The sequence below is a fragment of the Microcebus murinus genome, chromosome 10 (genome assembly GCF_040939455.1).
Source record: "Microcebus murinus isolate Inina chromosome 10, M.murinus_Inina_mat1.0, whole genome shotgun sequence".
Lineage (NCBI taxonomy): Eukaryota > Metazoa > Chordata > Mammalia > Primates > Cheirogaleidae > Microcebus > Microcebus murinus.
In genome coordinates this window covers 55,856,787-55,876,555 of record NC_134113.1, presented here as the reverse complement: position 1 = coordinate 55,876,555, position 19,769 = coordinate 55,856,787, and the positions used below count along the sequence as shown (strand labels likewise).

At 42.0% G+C, this 19,769-nt stretch overlaps 1 protein-coding gene across 1 annotated transcript in view; it reads left to right on the top strand.

The window, feature by feature from the left end:
- The window catches only part of BIN2 (bridging integrator 2), a 39,042-nt gene that overhangs the window by 4,692 nt on the left and 14,581 nt on the right, over positions 1–19,769 (top strand). Inside the window, exons 2-9 of the mRNA XM_012762643.3 lie at positions 2,869–2,949; positions 14,438–14,492; positions 15,141–15,235; positions 15,756–15,851; positions 16,428–16,535; positions 17,204–17,289; positions 18,696–18,771; positions 19,619–19,701. Of these exons, the coding sequence (XP_012618097.1) occupies positions 2,869–2,949; positions 14,438–14,492; positions 15,141–15,235; positions 15,756–15,851; positions 16,428–16,535; positions 17,204–17,289; positions 18,696–18,771; positions 19,619–19,701 (680 nt within the window). The remainder of the gene's footprint in view (positions 1–2,868; positions 2,950–14,437; positions 14,493–15,140; positions 15,236–15,755; positions 15,852–16,427; positions 16,536–17,203; positions 17,290–18,695; positions 18,772–19,618; positions 19,702–19,769) is intronic.

The window sequence follows — 19,769 nt, the reverse complement described above, 5'->3', positions numbered from 1 at the left end:
TGAGTTTTCTCTTTTCTTTCTTTTCTGTCACCTTTACCTAAGAAGAACCAAGCCATGGGCAAAGGAAGGGAGGGGTAGCAGAAAGGAAGTAAGAGCGGCACTTGCCACCAAACAAGGTGGTTTTGCAACTTTCTGGTAGAGGACAGTGTTTTGTTTGGGGGAGAGGGTGGAGCCAGGGAGGATGGCAGACTGTGTACCAGGGTTGGGTGATGAATGAGGTGGAGTTAGAGACAAACACAAACACATACAGCCAAACCAAAAGGGAAATACAGACATTTAAAGGCAAGGGAGCAAAACTAGACATAATGATAGTGGATACACTCTTTGTAAGGCAGCACTGAGAAAGCAGTTTACATGTATAATATCATTTAATCCTTAACAACTCCAGGAGATAAATATTATCCTAATAAGGGAAATAGAGCTCTGTAAACTGAGTCTCAAGAGTTTAAGTGACTTGCCCAAAGGCTTATAGTCAGTAAGTGAAAGGGTCAAAATGGGAGCCCATGTCTGACTCCAGAGTGCTTGATCTTAACCACTACAGAAAGAGCTCCAGGAGTGAGAGACACTAACCCCTCAGATAAAGAATGGCTATTCTTGGATCAGAGTCTCTACAAAGAACCTACCACACTCCCCAGATCTGGGCACTCTTGCATGGGATTTAAAGCCCTCCATAATGAGACTCCAGTCTCACTTTCCTAGCTTCATTCCCCACAACTCCCCCAAACACACTCCAAACCAGCCATCCTGGACCATCTCATGAAGCTGCATGCTCCCATGACTTTTCCGATGCTGTTGTCTTTGCCTGAAATCCTCTTTTCACTCTTTGTACTCTATTACAATCTACCAAATCCTACTTCAAGGCCCCATCCATTCATCCCCTCCTATAGCATCAGTCTCACTCCCCTTTTCTGTCAAATTATTAAGTATTTATTTGCTGGATAATGAGAAATCTAAGTAAGCAAGGAAAGTACCCAATCCTTAAGGAGCTTACAGTTTAGAAGGAGACATAGGCAAATAAATACAAATAATAAAATAATAATATAAATATTAATATATACAAGGTATAGAAGTTGCAAGCACTTAGAAGGGAGTGATTAACTTGATGGGATGAAGTGGGTGTGGTTAAGTGTCACAAAGGATATAGAGTATGAACTGGACGTTTTAGATATTTGCCTGGCAGGAAGGGTGGGGAAAGATATTCTAGAAAGAGACCAGCATCTATGGCAAGCAACAGTGTAGCTTATTCAGGAAACTAAAATAGTGTCAAGGAGGGAAACTTGCATGGAGGACGAGTAATGAGAGCTGAGGCTTAATGGAGGATCACATCATTGGCACCTGTATGCATGCTAGCATTTGACATATTACTTATAGATACATACTGAGCATTTAATAAACATTCTTTGAACAGATGAATGGGGAACAATTAGAAAGTTTTAAGCAGCAGCTTGGTAGACCTTTTGCAGCAGGCCAGGTGAGAAACAATGAGGGCCTCGACTGTGGCTATTGCAGTGAGACCAGAGAGCATAGGATGGTTTCCAGAGATGGATATGGTAAGGGATTTGATGAGGAGGGTAAAGGAGAAGTGTTTGAAGGTAACTCTTGAGTTTCTAATTTGGACCTGGGGGCATGGTGGTACTTCCTTCGAAGATGGAAGTTACAGGAAGAAGACTCAGGGCTTTCTTACTACATGTAATTACTTGTTTATGAGTGGCCCCTACAAGAATGGAGACTGGGTCTTACTTATCACCATGTCTTTTGCATTAGTACTGAGATTAGTGTGATGGCTGGCTCTCAGCTTTTCTAGTTGAGAGGAAATAGACATGGATAGCATTCAGTGTCTAGCTGAGTTTGAAGTGTATTATATCAGGGCCTCAAAAAGTTTTCCACAAGGACCCTCATGAGAGAAGAGTCCCCTGGCCACCTCTCTAACTTGATCTACTAAAGGAATCTGTGGCCACAGCTAGAAAAGAGTTTCTCAAGTGAAAAATGTGTTCAAGGCTCATGTTTTATTTTTTAAAGCCATGCACATTTTACATTCTTCTCAATCTTTGTCTTATTTATTTATTTATTTATTTATTTATATTGAGACAGGGTCTCCTTCTCTTTCTCTCTCGCCCAGGATGGAGTACAGTGGTGCAATCATAGTTCACTATAGCCTCAAACTCCTAGGCTCAAGCAATCCTCCTGCCTCAGCCTCCCTAGTAGCTGGGTGAACCACCATACCTGGCCTTAATCCTTGTTTTGATATACTGCTCTTCTCCTTCTTCCTAAAAAAAATAATCTAAGTTTACAATGACAGGCCAGGCATGGTTGTTCATGCCTATAATCTGTAATCTCAACATTTTGGGAGGCCTAGGCAGGAGGATTGCTGAGGCCAGGAGTTTGAGAGCAGCCTGGGCAACATAGCAAGACCTCATCTCTACAAAAAAATTAAAAATTGGCTGAGTGTGGTGGTGCACGCCTGTAGTCCTAGTTACTAGGGAGGGAGACTGAGGCAGGAAGATGCTTGAGCTCAGGAGTTCAAGATTGTAGTGAGCTAAGATTGTACCACTGAACTCCATCCTGGGGAACAGAGGGAGACCCTATGTCAAAAAAAAAAAGGTAACGACATTCTAGGAAGATATACCTTACTTATTCTGAACTTTATAGATAGAGCCCACTACTACATATGCCTAGCGCTACCCCCAATTTGAGAAGAACCACAAAACATGATTTTTTTTCAATAATGTATTATATTCATAATTCTGTTGGGTTGATGATCACAGCCCTTTAGCTGCATCTGAGACATGAGTGAAGCCAGGATCATATGAGGCCAACAGATGAGAGACTTGACTATGACTTATGGGCTTTTTTGTCTTATATCCCCAGGTACTGCAGAAATTGGGAAAAACTGTAGAAACCAAAGATGAGCGATTTGAACAAAGTGCCAGCAACTTCTACCAACAACAGGTAATCTGGAGGGTTGGGGAGGGAAGCTGGAGGAAGAAAGGAGACATGAAGGTTGAATGGCAGAAGAACAGCAGATTCTGCCAAGCGGCGAATGTCCCTACCAGCCCATCCTCGACACAAGGCATAAGGGCCACAGGGTGACTCACTGCATATCCTTCCTCTGGGAACCAGAGAAACTTACCTTTCCAGTTCCTGCTGACCCTGGGATTTACAGGGACAGGGGAATGTTCTTTTCTTTTAGTGGCTCCCCTCAGGGCTGCCAAGGTATAGTTATATCACCAGGTCCTTAGACAACATCAAACTGAGCCTCTCCACCTTCATTTTTGGCTTATTCACCTCCCCAGAGTACCTCTCTGCCACCCTACGGCTCCTCTCAACTCAATAGCCCCATGCTTTCTTCATTGTTTCTTTGTTCCCTACATCTTCCCTACCTACCCCTTTGTTCTAAAATACCTCCATTTCACCTGTCTTTTCTACCAACAAACCTCTTGTTCTCACTGTTCCTTCTATTTCAACTAGGTATTATGGATCATTTCATGTAGAAAATTTACATTAAGAAGTAGATAATAGAGGTTTAACCATCATGGGGTATTTGACTTTCCATCTACCATGTGCAAGGCATTGTGCTCAATGCTTCACATGCATCCCCTTTTTACAATAGAAGGGAGTTATTAACTTTAATGAATATCCAGTTACAATGCAATTCTGACACTACCCAGAGTGAAGTCAGATTGCACAGGGTAAGGGCATAATCTCCCACAAGACTGCCCTCCCTTTAGACACCAGCTGCGAGCTCTGGGTTCCCAAGCTACTGCACTTCTGACCAACTAGGCACAAATTTGGGAGTTCCTACTACCTGCTCAGGTTTCATAATTCACTAGAATGACTCTCAGAACTCAGGAAAGTGCTCTACTTACAATCACAATTTTTTGATAAGAGATACAAATCAGGACCAGCCAAATGAAGAGACCCATAAGGTGAGGTCTGGGAGGGTCCCAAACACGAAGCTTCTGTGTCTTCAGAACATGTTATCCTCTCAATATGTTGAGCTTACTCAGGTGAGCTTCAGGTGTCCAGAGTTCTTATTGCAATTTCTTTACATATGGAATCATTGTCTATGTGATCAAACTCAATCTCTCACTCCCTTGCCCTCCTTCGGAGGTCAGGCTGATATCACCTGTCCCAGAGCCTCAGTCCTCTAATTACAGGGTTCATCTTTCCAGCCTGCCAGCCACCACCCTGAGTCATTTGTTTAGTGTAAACTCAGGTATGGTCTGAGGGGACCACCTTGAATAATGAAGACACAGGATTTAGAGGTTACTTCTCAGGAATCAGGGACAAAGACAACACAAATTCTTTTTTTCTTTTTGCAAGAGGGTCGCCCGGGCTAGAGTGAAGTGGTGTCATCATGGCTCACTGCAACTTCAACTCCTGGGCTCAAACAATTCTCTTGCCTCAGCCTCCTGAGTAGCCAGGACTATAGGTGTGTGCCACCACACCTGGCTAATTTTTTCTATTTTTTGGTAGAGACGGGGGTCTCAATGTTGCTAGGGCTGGTCTTCAACTCCTGCCCTCAAGCAGTCTTCCTCCCTCAGCCTCCCACAGTGCTAGGATTACAGGCATGAGCCACTGCACCTGGCCTACAAATTCGTTATTATATAATATCCGTTAAATTACATGGGAAATCATTTTAAAAATTATGTTAAAAGGATATTACCTATCTAATTCAGTAGTTGCTTGTATAACACAATCATTTGGGAACTATTTAAAAATGCAAGGTCTCTGGGAGTAGGACCTGGGAATCTTATTTTTAAACTTTTTTATTGGAAAATCTTAAATATATACAAAGCTAGAGAAACTTGTATAATGAATCCACATGTACCCATCATTCAGCTTCCATAACTTATCAACTCATGGGCAATCTTGTTTCATCTATGTTCCCACCCACTTTCTCCTATCCTTGATTATTGTGAAGCAAATTCCAGATGTCATCATCTGTCAACCTAAATAATAAACAAAAAGAGGCTCTCTAAAAGAAAAACATTGGTGGATGCCTTTTTCAGCCTCTACCCATCTGCACCATCAAATAAACAGCATTTTGCTATGTATGAGGCTTCGTTTGTCTCCCTCTCAGCTCTGGACCTAACATTTGATGCCAAAACCTGGGAGGGCACATTGGGTGGACACGACCTCTGGAACTCTAGCAGGCAAGGCTTGCAACTCGGGAAACAGTAGGTAGCAGCAGCTCGTCCTGGGCTTACTCCTGAATCCTGCCTTCCTCTGAGTCCCTGGGTAATAGGTAAGCTTTCCACAGATCGTTCCTGAATATAAAATAAATAAATAAATAAACATATTTATTCAGGAATAGAGCATTGCAATAGGAATACGTGTGCCATGGTAAACTATGTGCATATTCAGGAAGACAAAGGTTTTTAAAGGAAAAAATGATAAGGATTATTACATGATTGTTTTGGAGTAGTCTTAGCTACACAGATCAATAACAAGGGTGATGCTAATCGAAGGTTGGACAGGCAGTTGCTGGGCAAATGTCCTTGCAAAAGAATTTATCATATAAGGTTGCGATAGCCTTTGTGCAAGATTGTGGTTTTTGCAGTCATTTGTGATAACTTTTGTTATCAGTCATATAGGCATGAGAACCCTTTCTTCATGGCCTTCCCCAGCTCTATTTGTTAGGGTTTTTTTTTTTAACACTAGTGCCTCCATTTTGATTCTGATAATTTCCACACATTCAAAAAAATTTCATCATCCATCTCTAAAGGTAACAACTCTTTTAAAATGTAACCACAATACCATTGTAACACCTAAAAATGTTTTTCTGTAAAACATTTACTCGTAGGCGCCACGGCTCACGCCTGTAATTCTAGCACTCTGGGAAACCAAGGCGGGAGGATCGCTCAAGGTCAGGAGTTTGAGACCAGCCTGAGCAAGAGCGAGACCCCATCTCTACTATAAATACAAAAAAGTTAGTCAGACAACTAAAAATATATAGAAAAAATTAGCTGGGCGTGGTGGCAAATGCCTGTAGTCCCGGCCACTCCGGAGGCTAAGGCAGGAGGATCACTTGAGCTAGGAGTTTGAAGTTGCTTTGAGCTTGGCTGATGCCATGGCACTCTAGTCTGGGCAACAGAGTAAGACTCTGTCTCAAAAAAAAAGAAAAAAAAAATATGTATATATATACACGCACTCATGATGACAACAAATGAGAAAGTACATCAAGAAAAAAGAAAAAAAAACTAACTTTGGCTGGGCGCAATGGCTCACGCCCGTAATCCTAGCACTCTGGGAGGCCGAGGCAGGCGGATTGCTCGAGGTTAGGAGTTCAAGACCAGCCTGAGCAAGAGCAAGACCCCGTCTCTACTATAAATAGAAAGAAATTAATTGGCCAACTAATATATAGAGAAAAAATTAGCCGGGCATGGTGGTGCGTGCCTGTAATCCCAGCTACTTGAGAGGCTGAGGCAGAAGGATTGCTTGAGCCCAGGAGTTTGAGGTTGCTGTGAGCTAGGCTGATGCCATGGCACTCACTCTAGCCTGGGCAACAAAGCGAGACTCTGTCTCAAAAAAACAAAACAAAACTAACTTAAAAAATAAGCCGGGCGTGGTGGCTCTCGCCTGTAATCCTAGCACTCTGGGAGGCTGAGGCGGGTGGATTGCTCAAGGTCAGGAGTTCAAAACCAGCCTGAGCAAGAGTGAGACCCCGTCTCTACTAAAAACAGAAAGAAATTAATTGGCCAACTAATATACATAGAAAAACTTAGCCGGGCATGGTGGCGCATGCCTGTAGTCCCAGCTACTTGGGAGGCTGAGGCAGGAGGATTGCTTGAGCCCAGGAGTTTGAGGTTGCTGTGAGCTAGGCTGATGCCACGGCACTCACTCTAGCCTGGGAAAACAAAGCGAGACTCTGTCTCAAAAAAAAAAAATAAATAATAATAATAATTATTTCACATCTTCCTAAGCTACAATCACTGCTATTTAACATGTGTGTATATAACATCTAAATATATTTATAATAAATAAATGTGAGGTTTACAAAAGTGAGATTATATTCCATGCATATGATTTTGCAACTTGCCTTTTTCACTTCATAGTATAATACAAATATCTTTTCAGATACTTCAGATTAAATGTTCCACTAAAATGTAAGTTTTAGTGCTATCTAAAAAATTACCATCATGCCTTAGTATTACAAAATGTCTGGTCAATGTTCAAATTCCCCTGTTTGTGTCATCATTTTTTTTTTTACAGTATTTTTTAAGTCAGCAACTCATTGACATGTTTAAATTTATTAGATTAAAGATTAAATGTATTAATCTATAGATTTCAAATTCTTCCCTTCTTACATTCCATATTTGTTGATGATACCAAATTGTTTTTCCTCCAGTTTCCCAGTCTATATTTTGCTGATTGAATCCCATGGTAATGTTCAACATGTTTCTCTGTTGCTTGTATTTTCTGTAATTGATTGATTTTTGAGGCTTGATGAGATTCAGGTTTTGTTTGTTTTAGTAACAAGAATACTTCATAGATGTTATTGTATTTTTCCATCAGGAGGCACATAATGTCTGGTTGTCTCCTTTGTTTTGTGATATTAACATCCATAGGTGATCACTGACTATGCATTCTGTGTTTTATATTAAACTTTCTAGGTAATTATAACAGCTAGTCTGAGAAAAGCGTTAGGCAACCACTGATCTAGTCCAACTCCTTTGAGGGGAAATAGGATCTGACTGAGAGGGTAGTAGTTTAATCAAGGTAATACAGCCTGTAAGTTGCAGAGCTAGGATTCAAACTTAAACTCTGTGCTTCTTTCACTGTACCTTACAAGGAGGCTTCCCTGTGCCTCTTTTCAATTCTAGTTACTGTTCTACTTCCAAATCCAGCATGAAAAGAAGAATCAGTAAGCTGACACTCACTTTTTTTTCCTTTTCTTTTTTTTTTTTCTTGTTTCTGCCCAGAGGACTGCTGACACCTACTTTGAAAGGTTTCTAGGCCTGGGGGTTGGCTCACACCTCTAATCCTAGCACTCTGGGAGGCGGAGGTGGGAAGATCTCTCAAGGTCAGGAGTTTGAGACCAGCCTGAGCAAGAGTAAGACCCCATCTCTACTAAAAATAGAAAATTAATCGGCCCAACTAAAAATATATAGAAAGAATTAGCTGGACATGGTGGCGCATGCCTGTAGTCCCAGCTACTAGGGAGGCTGAGGCAGAAGGATTGCTTGAGCCCAGGAGTTTGAGGTTGCTGTGAGCTAGGCTAATGCCACGGCACTCTAGCCTGAGCAACACAGTGAGACTCTGTCTCGGGGGAAAAAAAAATAGAAAGATTTCTGACTCTGGCCCATTCTGTGCCTTCAGTCCTCTCTCCGAGAGCAGATGTGTGAGCAGAAAGGGTAAGAGATGAAGGAAGGGCCGAAAAAATAATAAAAGGATCAGATGAGAAAATCTACTTAGAATTACCTGTGTAAGCCTGCTATCTAAACATCACTTGAGGACTGAAGATAATAATGTATTTGAGAAATGAAATGGAGTTAGGTTGAGAATAAGGGAAAACTTCCTGACTGAGAGAATGATACTCCTATAATAATTACTGATTGAACATGATTTTGAAATTCTCCTCTTGGTAAGTTCATTGAACAAACATGTCATGAGTGCCTGCCCAGTGGCAGCATTGTGCTATTATTAATAGATGCTGGAACTTCACTGTGAATAAGAGAACATGCCTGTCCTCAAGGCTCTCACAGTTTAAGGAGGAAGACAGTGACAGTACAGTCATGTCTGAGGCTGGACCTGGGGTAGCTAAGATGAACAGGAGGAAAAGGGACGAGGTCAAGAAGTTGAACTGGTTGGTCATGTGCCCTGTCCCTCACCCGCAGTCAGCTTGTAGGTAAACTTGTTATTAATAGCTTTTCCTGGCCACATCTTAGGGATGTGGCGAGCATTATGGAGGGGAAGGAAATACCTCTAACCCTTTTTAGGGAGAGGCAAAGATATACAATGTAACCAAAATGTCAAAAAAAAAAAACACCTTTTATGGAGTGGTGGGCAGGTGGGAGGAGGGGAAGAGGGTATACTTACATAATGGGTGTGGTGTGCACCAACTGGGGGTTGGACACGCTTGAAGCACTGGCACAGGGGAGGAGGGGTGGCAGGGACAATATATGTAACCCCAACAATATTTGTACCGCCATAATATAATGAAATAAAAGGAGGGGGAAAAAATAGCTTTTCCTATGAGTCCCAAACTCCCCAACCTGATTTCAAAGCCTTGTCACTTGCCTAGGTTCCTGATCAAATTTCCATAGGTAATTTTTCTTTGAGTCTCTGCCTGAGACCCTTTCACCCTTTGCATTTCATCACCCTTTGCATTCACCCTTTGCATTTCATCAAACATATTACATAAGAAGAATCATTTTCCTCCAGCAGTACTTTAATCTCTTATTTCTGATGGTAACAGCTGCTTCTGCTTCCAATTCATTGCCTTTAAAATCAAATCTAATAATCTAGCTTCATTTTTCCCTCCTGAATCTCCATTAGGCCAAAGACTTTAAACACTTGCTCAGGGTTTGCCCATGCTACTTACACTTGTTTTGTTGATTACCTAAGTCTATTTTTCTCCAGCAAGTAGAGAATCTCAGGACAAGGACCTTCTCTATCCTCAGTACTCCAGTCTCTTAGGACCTAGATCTGTCAACCTGACTGCTTAGGACAAGCTTCCAGAGTGAGTGGTTTTTTTTTTTTTTTTTTTTTTTTTTTTTTTATTTTTTTGTCTTTATTTTAGAGTGAGTGGTTTTTTAACTGAGGGTTGGGACTGTTTGTATAAGGAGTAGGAAGAACTGACTCAGACTCTTTATTGCAAAGCCAAGAATTTGGCAAGGATTCAGAGAGCAGAAGTGATAAAATTATAAGATTTAGAGCTAGAAATGGCCTTACCCAGCATTTACAGATGAGGAAACTAAAGCCAGAGAAGTAAAATAGCTGGCTAGTTGGTGGTAGAGCGAAGCTTCTTAACTCCCAGGCTAGTGAGAACCTAAGACTGTGAGAGTCACATGTCAGGAAAGGAGAAGGATGCTGGGATTATTCAGCCTGGAGACATTTCAGGGGAGGATGGTCAGAGAAATAAAATGACACCCAGTGCTTCCCCCTACTACCCCCCACACACAAATACCACGTCCACACACATACCCATACTTCATCTTCTTGAAGGAAAGAGCAAGAGCATGAAGGAGAACTTTGTGACTAAAGCTTGATTCTAAAATACAAATGGAGGGCCTGGCGCGGTGGCTCACGCCTGTAATCCTAGCACTCTGGGAGGCTGAGGCAGGCGGACTGCTCAAGGTCAGGAGTTCAAAACCAGCCTGAGCAAGAGCAAGACCCCATGTCTACTATGAATAAAAAGAAAGTAATTGGCCAACTAATATATAGAGAAAATATTAGCCGGGCATGGTGGCGCATGCCTGTAGCCCCAGCTACTCGGGAGGCTGAGGCAGGAGGATTGCTTGAGCCCAGGAGTTTGAGGTTGCTGTGAGCTAGGCTGACGCCATGGCACTCACTCTAGCCTGGGCAACAAAGCGAGACTCTGTCTCAAAAAAAATAAAATACAAATGGAGATGGGCTTTTTTGAGGTGTAGTGGAGAACAGAAGTATTTACATTTGCTGGACTATGATATAAATAGTACCCTTAGTTTTAAACAATGTATAATCAATCATACATGGTAGCCTTGATTATTATATTAATCTGATTTTTCAGGCCATGTGATATCTAATAGGAAAAAAATTAAGAATTTCATTTATAGAAATTATATAAGATAGTTTAATAGTTTTTATTACTCATATATTTTTGAAATAAAATTTTTTTTTTTTTTTTTTGAGACAGAGTCTCGCTTTGTTGCCCAGGTTAGAGTGAGTGCCATGGCGTCAGCCTAGCTCACAGCAACCTCAATCTCCTGGGCTCAAGTGATCCTTCTGCCTCAGCCTCCCGGGTAGCTGGGACTACAGGCATGCGCCACCATGCCCGGCTAATTTTTTCTATATATATCAATTGACCAATTAATTTCTTTCTATTTATAGTAGAGACGGGGTCTCACTCTTGCTCAGGCTGGTTTTGAACTCCTGACCTTGAGCAATCCGCCCGCCTCGGCCTCCCAAGAGCTAGGATTACAGGCGTGAGCCACAGCGCCCGGCCTGAAATAAAATTTTTATGGTGAGCTGGGCACGGTGGCTCATGCCTGTAATCCTAGCAGTCTGGGAAGCCAAGGCAGGAGGATCGTTTGAGCTTAGGAGTTTGAGACCAGCTTGAGCAAGAGCAAGATCCCATCTCTACTAAAAAAAATAAGAAAAAATGAGTTGGACAACTAAAAATATATACAGAGAATATTAGCCAGTCATGGTGGCACATGCCTATAGTCCCACCTACTCGGGAGGCTGAGGCAGGAGGATGGCTTCAGCCCAGGAGTTTGGGGTTGGTGTGAGCTAGGCTGACGCCACAGCACTATAGCCAGAGCAACAGAGTGAGTCTCTTTCTCAAAAAAATAAATAAAGTTTATGGTGAAGAAAAAAGTTGAGTTCATATTGTTTTCTTTCAGAAAAGAATTTGAAAGCCTTATTAAATTTTTATAATCCCATAAACTCTTTCAAAGCTCTTTGAAACTTTGATTATCACATTTTCAAACTTTTGAACGTACCTACTTTATCCATGTTTAAAAGGTATTATGGGCCAGGCATGGTGGCTCACGCCTGTAATCCTAGCACTCTGGGAGACCGAGGCGGGCGGATTGCTCAAGGTCAGGAGTTCGAAACCAGCCTGAGTAAAAGCAAGACCCCGTCTCTACTACTATAAATAGAAAGAAATTAATTGGCCAACTAATATATATAGAAAAAAATTAGCTGAGCATGGTGGCACATGCCTGTAGTCCCAGCTACTTGGGAGGCTGAGGCAGTAGGATTGCTTGAGCCCAGGAGATTGAGGTTGCTGTGAGCTAGGTTGATGCCACGGCACTCACTCTAGCCTAGGGAACAAAGTGAAACTCTGTCTCAAAAAATAAATAAATAAATAAAATAAAAGGTATTATGTACATTTAACATCTTTGGCTATCTAAACTTTTTTCCATGAGTGAAAAAGCAAGGAGGAAGTGAGACATCCTTCCTGGTAAGTGCTGAGTGTTTCTGAATTTTGTTAACTAACTAAATCTGTCTATATTATGCTATGGTGAGTGCTTTCTCACGGTCACTAGTGACCTCCAACTACCAAGGCCAGTGAACTTTTACCAATTTTTCCTGCATTCTAACCTCTTTGTAGATCTGACCCCTGTTCATTTCTCTGATGTCTCTTAATCCTCATTTGCTATAACAGTATACAATCCCAGTTCTCCCACCTCTCTGACAGTGCCTTTGACTCCTTTGAGACTATTCCTGTGTCCTCATGTCCTGTCAACCTGGCATTTTAGCCGCTTAAGAGGGACTTTTAACCTGAAGAGTTAAAAGTGGTTTTTTGGGGGTTTTTTTGAGACAAAGTCTCACTTTGTTGCCCAGGCTAGAGTGAGTGCCGTGGTGTCAGCCTAGCTTATAGCAACCTCAATCTTCTGGGCTCAAGCAATCCTACTGCCTCAGCCTCCTAAGTAGCTGGGACTACAGGCATGCGCCACCATGCCCGGCTAATTTTTTCTCTATATATTAGTTGGCCAATTACTTTCTTTCTATTTATAGTGGAGACGGGGTCTTGCTCTTGCTCAGGCTGGTTTCGAACTCCTGATCTTGAGCAATCCACCCGCCTCGGCCTCCCAGAGTGCTAGGATTACAGGCATGAGCCACCGCTCCTGGCCGAGTTAAATGTTTTAACGGTGAAGAGTTTGGAGGAGCTTAGAAGTGAGCTCTGGAGGCAAGAAGATAGATGAAACAATTAGTCCAGTTTTCATTGTGTATTTGGTCAAGTAGACCTTGATTTTTCTGTTGCTAAAATTAAATAATAGTGATCTTTTCCCAAATATTGATTTGGGAAAATTTATTTATATAATAATAGTGATATTTCCCAAATTTTCTACAGGAAAAAAGTTTTAAGTCATGAGATAGAATTTTCTGAATTTTCCTTTTTTTCTCTAATAGAATTTTCCTCTTTTACTCCCATAAATTTTTTATTCCTTTGGTATGCTTAATAAGTAATGCTTATTAAGCATTACTTTTGGTATGCTTATCAAGTAATGAACACAGCAAATGACAGGTGAACAAGTTCATAACACCTATTTTAAGGTGTACTGAATAATGCAACTCAGGTTTCAAGTATTCCATTACCTGAACTAATTTTTCCTAACCTATGGGCTGGCACTGTAGAGTACCCTTAATGTGGGTTACCTCTCTCAGCCCACAGTCCTGAAGTCAGATTCCAAAATTTCAACTGTCTGGCCTTAAACTTCCTTCCCACCCAGCTCTAAGAAACTGGAATTCACACATAGGAAGGAGACCAAAATGGGAAGGGGCTTTAAACAACACCATAAGGAACAATTAAGGAAACCTATGACAAAGAAGACTTGGTGAAGGGCGCGTGAAAGTTGTCTTCAAGCACGTGTGAAAGAGAAATTAGATCTACCCTGTGGTTACAGAAGGCCAACCTAAGACGGGTGGGCAAAAGTTCTTACAGAGCTATTTAAGAATGAAGCAGTGCTGTCCGAGACAAGAGGTTGTGGGTTTCACGTTTCTGGAAGTATTTAAAAAGCAGGCTCAGTGGACATTTGTCAAAGTTACAGTAAAAACAGTGCATCTCGCAGGTTGAGATTTGAACTTCTAACTCTAAATGATACCTTCCTCTCTTTCTCTTTTTTAGAGAGAGGAGGAAACCTAGTCTGTATGTCTGAGTTTCTAGCTTGGAAATGAGAATTCAGACACAGGAACAAAGCTAGAAGCAGAGAGAGACGGAACTATAGATGAAGACAGTGGAGGTAGAGCATAGAGCAGGAGGAGAGTGAATAATGAGGCTCCTGGGGGGAGAAGTGGAAAGCAGGTGACTGATGGAAGAGAACAGCAAAGTGAGCAAGGCAGAGAAGGATGTCAGGGAGGAGATAAGTGTCCGTGTGAGGGTTCAGAGGAGGAAGAGGCCCTGGTGTCTGCAGAAAATAGTAGTAGTTTACCCAGAGAGAAGTGTGTAAGCCAGAGGATCACATAAACCACGTCACATAGAAGACACTTACATTTTAACAGAGGAACTTGGGTATAGGCTCTTGTTCACTGGCAGGGAGAACAAACAGAAGAAAGAAGACATGCCAGTGCAATGGGAGCTCTAGCAATCCCCCATCTTAACAAGTCACACAAAGGAGACAACCTACAACTTGTTGATAAAGAGAATAAAGGCTAACTTATAACAATTGTGAATATTTGAAGAAATTTCAGATATGATCTCTGCTTTTAACCTGCTTTTTGACTTTACTCTCTGGAGCATCTTTTGAATGTATCTCTAGTCACCAAATATATTTTTCTCTTTCAGACAGAAGGCTACAAGCTATACAGGGACCTGAAGAACTTCCTTAGTGCAGTCAAAGGTGGGTATTACAGCACAAGAGAATCCAGAGGGCATTTATACAGCTACTAAGAGGTCTGGGGCATGGGGAAAAAAATATACCCAGATTTTTTTTTTTTTTTTTTGAGGCAGAGTCTCACTTTGTTGCCCAGGCTAGAGTGAGTGCTGTAGCATCAGCCTAGCTCACAGCAACCTCAAACTCCTGGGCTCAAGCAATCCTCCTGCCTCAGCCTCCCAAGTAGCTGGGACTACAGGCATGCGCCACCATGCCCGGCTAATTTTTTTTTTCCTATATATATTAGTTGGCCAATTAATTTCTTTCTATTTATAGTAGAGACGGTGGTCTCGTTCTTGCTCAGGCTGGTTTCGAACTCCTGACCTCAAGCAATCCACCTGCCTTGGGCTTCCAGAGTGTTAGGATTACAGGCGTGAGCCACCGTGCCTAGCCTATACCCATATTTTTTTCACTTGTCTGTCTTTCACTCCTGGGACTTTGGGGGCCAAGGAAGAGTGACTTTTCCTATCCCAGCCCCATCCAGCTTCCCTCACTAATGACCTAAATCTTCTGAGTTTGTCCTTCTGAATTGGACCCACTGATTTGTCACCCATAGGATTATACCAAACTACTTGTGGGAAAACTTTATGGTAGGACTGAATTCTTTCCTTTCAGTGATGCACGAAAGTTCAAAGAGAGTGTCAGAAACCCTACAAGAGATCTACAGCAGCGAGTGGGATGGTCACGAGGAGCTGAAGGCCATCGTAGGGGTAAGGGTGGCTTGGGCTTCACAACTTTTCAGCACTTATATTCCTGTTCCTATCCCCATCTCAACCTAGCTTCCCTCTCCAAGAACATAGTTAAACAAAAGAGCCAGTTCACTTTGTCCATTTATGTTGCCTCAGTCACTGGGTGTAGGAAGAAGCTGTAACTGTCAAGGTAAAAACAAATTTTCCCTAATCTGTGGATTAGTCTGGTTTTGACCTTCTCCCCCTCTTTAAGACCTTATGGAAGTTTTACCTCCTGAAGATTGGTTGTTTTTGAAAACTAATTTCATGCAGTTATTTACTCCCAAATTTCCCTGTCCTCTAAATTCTAGATTCCAAGGCTTTGACCATATGTTCCTGTTCTTAATCCCTGAATGTTTGTCCAGTCTCCTGCAGGGACTATTTCTTTTCTTCCTCTGACTCCTCCCCAGAATCCAACATAATACTAGCAATATCATGCTCCCTGGAAGGCAGTTGTTGTTCAGAAGTGAAACCTTCATCAGCCTTTGCCTTTATTCCACAGAATAATGACCTCCTTTGGGAAGACTATGAAGAGAAACTGGTTGACCAGGCTGTGAGAACCATGGAAAACTATGTAGCCCAGTTCAGCGAGATTAAGGTACTTGATTTACAGAATCAAGGCCGGGTTGTAGATGGCCCATCCAGGTTAGAGAACATACTGAGTTAAACTCCACAAGTAGAGTTAGAGCTTATGGTTAGGAATGAAGTTGGGTAAATTATGAGAAGGATTAAAACTGAGTGTTGGCGGGGCTCACGCCTGAAATCCTAGCACTGTGGGACGCCCAGGCTGGAGGATCGCTCAAGGTCAGGAGTTTCAGACCAGCCTGAGCAAGAGCGAGACTCCATCTCTACTAAAAATAGAAAGACATTAGCTGGCCAACTAAAAATATGTAGAAAAAATTAGCCGGGCATGGTGGCGCATGCCTGTAGTCCCAGCTACTCGGGAGGCTGAGGCCAAAGGATTGCTTGAGCCCAGGAGTTTGAGGTTGCTGTGAGCTAGGCTGGCGCCACGGCACTCTAGCCCAGGCAACAGAGTGAGATTCTGACTCCAAAAAAAAAAAAGTATAATTTGATAAAGGACCCAGGAATCTTGCCTCTCTGCTTGGTACTCTGTTACTACATCCTGGCCACTGCAAAGTGAGTATCCACACCCTTTCTCATCACCATGGATTAGGAGAGGATCGCCAAGCGGCGTCGGAAACTCGTGGACTATGACAGTGCTCGACACCACCTAGAGGCCGTGCAGAATGCCAAGAAGAAAGATGAGGCCAAGATTGTCAAGGTTAGAAAATAAAAAGTAAAACCTGCTAAAACCTTCCTGTTTTTTCTTTCCATAGGCAGGTGGCTGAGCCAAGATGGATATAGGAAATGATAAATTCTGCATCCAGTGTCTCAAAGGAAATCCTTTTTTTTCTGACACTGATGCTGTAACGATAGTCAGAGTCTTTTTTTTTTCTTTTTTCTTTTTTTTACAATAACTGGCCTGACATAGAGTCTTGAGGCTGGGGAACACATGGGTCTGGGGAAAGAGAGGTGTGGCTCCAATTGAGTCTAGTCCCTGATGCTGCAGTGGCTCATACCTATAATCCTAGCACTCTGGGAGGCTAAGGTGAGAGGATCGCTTGAGCTCAGGAGTATGAGACCAGCCTGAGCAAGAGTGAGACCCCATCTCTACTAAACATAGAAAAATTAGCTGGGCATTGTGGCACATGCCTGTAGTCCCAGCTACTCAGGAGGCTGAGGCAGGAGGATCACTGGAGCCCAGGAGTTTAAGGTTGCAGTGAGCTACAATGATGCCACTACACTCCTACCCAGGGAGATAGAGTAAGACTCTGTTGCAAAAATAAAAAAAAAAATCCCAGTCTCTGAAAAAAATGCACAGGATAAAGGAGGCAGCCTTATCCTTGGGTTCAGGATTGAGAAGGATTGTCTTATCTCCTTACAACCTAGGCAGAGGAAGAGTTCAACAAAGCCCAGATTGTGTTTGAAGATCTGAACCAGGAACTACTGGAGGAGCTGCCTGTTCTTTATAATAGGTAATGATTGAGATTCCGGAAAGGGCTGGCTTCCTGGCAGCCCAAATATGTCACCTCATGGAAAAAGCCCTGGTTCAAGAGTGGTGTATAGGTTGGGCGTGGTGGCTCACACCTGTAATCCTAGCACTTTGGGGGGCCAAGGTGGGAGGATCACTCAAGGTCAGGAGTTCAAGACCAGCCTGAGCAAGAGCGAGACCCTGTATCTACTAAAGATAGAAAGAAATTAGCTGGACAACTAAAACTATATAGAAAAAATTAGCTGGGCATGGTGGCGCATGCCTGTAGTCCCAGCTACTCGGGAGGCTGAGGCAAAAAGATTGCTTGAGCCCAGGAGTTTGAGGTTGCTGTGAGCTATACTGACGCCACGGCACTCTAGCCCAGGCAACAGAGCAAGACTTGCAACTAACTTGCTCTGTGATACTAAGCAAGCTACTTTATCTCTCTAGACTCTAGTTTCTGCATCTACAACACAGAGATAACCATCCTTGCTCTGCCAGCTTTTCTGGGTTTGAAGACAAGATGTTTCTTGGGTAGGAGAGATCTTGGCAAGTAATGTGCTGCCATGATGCACTCTAGGAGTATCTGCTTTCAAGCTCGTATGTGTATTGTTTTAAATAAGCTTGGTTTATAACATGTAGATTTACTTAGACAGTAAACCATGGGATGATTATTTGCATTGATGAAGGTACCTTGGCTTCACAGTAGATAAAAGTGTTTTAGATTTAAATTTTCCTACTGAAAAAGAAATCTGGGAGAAACTCCTTTTGTATCCTATTTTCTTCTCATTGTACAAGATATGCTTTAATAACAATTGTAGTCAGAGTATTTTGTGTTGTTACTTAATATTAGTCCATGTATGATGGAGCCTTTTTAATGGCTACACGTATTATAAAACATTAATTATGTGACTCCTAATGCAAATAGAATTGAAATTTAATATAGTTTCTTTAAATGGAAACTTCCTTGATTCATTTATAGAAGAATTTTATTAATGTACATACAGGCATAGAAATCCTATACTGCATAAGGAGAAAGAATACTTATTATAACAATTATAATTATATGGCCTTACATTTATACAGCCCTTTTAAAAAAATTCTTCAAAGCACTTTCATGTCTACTTTAGTACCTCAAGAGCCCAAATCATATAACATCATGAAACTGTTAAACTTTGATGTCAGCCTAAGCTGATATTGTCTTCCCTGGCCTTCCTACTCCTAAGAGTCAGGTACATTCATGGCCCAGCTCTGATGAACCCAGATCCCAGAACATCCTGAGTCTAGGATGTGGGATGCCTTTCTCTGAGGAGCCTTGGTTGTAGCTGGTTTGGGCTTAGGTCTTACTTTGCATTTCAAATAACTCCTTCACCGTCACTTACCTCTCTGTGTTGTTTTGCTTTCTAATAGTCGTATTGGCTGTTATGTGACCATCTTCCAAAACATTTCCAACTTGAGGGATGTCTTCTACAGGGAAATGAGCAAGGTGAGAAACACCTGGCCAATTGAGACTGCTAGGTGTGTTTTTCTAATAAATATGAAGGTAGCCCTGATTTATATAATTTCTTTAAATATCCATATTGGCACCACAGATTTTGATTTTTATCTATGATGAAATAATAGCACTTGATTGCCTGTGTTAAACTATATTAAAGCACATATGTACACTACCAGAGAGCCCTTTCCGTCTCCCTTAGCAACTGAAAAAGTGCATCTAAGCTTGGGCTTCAGCATGAATAAAGGAGGTTAGGCCTGTGGAAGGAACAATTGAAATGGGTAACCAACTTGTGAAATCTCATCTATTGTTGCTAGAGAGCAGGAAGGTCAGTGTTTCAGCACAAATCAGTTTCTCAGGTCGTTGGTCTTGAATAGGACCAATGCTGGTCCTAGCTGTCAGTGATAGGCAGCTATATAACATAACCTTATGGGGTCTTTTCTAGTCCTTGGATTCCAAGATTCTTTTTTGCTACAATATTAATTATATTCACACAGCCACACATATTGCTCTTCACAGTTTCTTTGGCTATGGTATGATTTACCTAGTTAATATTAAAATGAGTTTTGAGTTTTCATTCCCTGGATCACCTGTGAGAAGCTAGAACCTCAAATCAAACACCAGTTATGGACCCTGCCTTGAGAGTGCTGCCAGTCTGGTGGAAGAGACAAGGAAGAAGGGGTGGTGGGAGAGGACCCTGGACATCAGTGCTAGAGAGATGAGGAGTTACTAATCAGAGTTGAAAGGGTGAGAAACTGTCTGAAGGAGAGGAGAGAAGGGATATGCCAGTTTCAGGTTCTCATTTGGCTAGCATCCCTTTCTCTCTTGCTCACTCTAGCTGAATAACAATCTCTACGAGGTGATGAGCAAACTGGAGAAGCAACATTCCGACAAAGTCTTTGTGGTGAAGGGACTATCAAGGTGAGCAACTTCTGAGACTCTCTTCTGCTTTACTTGTCCTGTATGTATTCAGCATCCTCATCTGCACA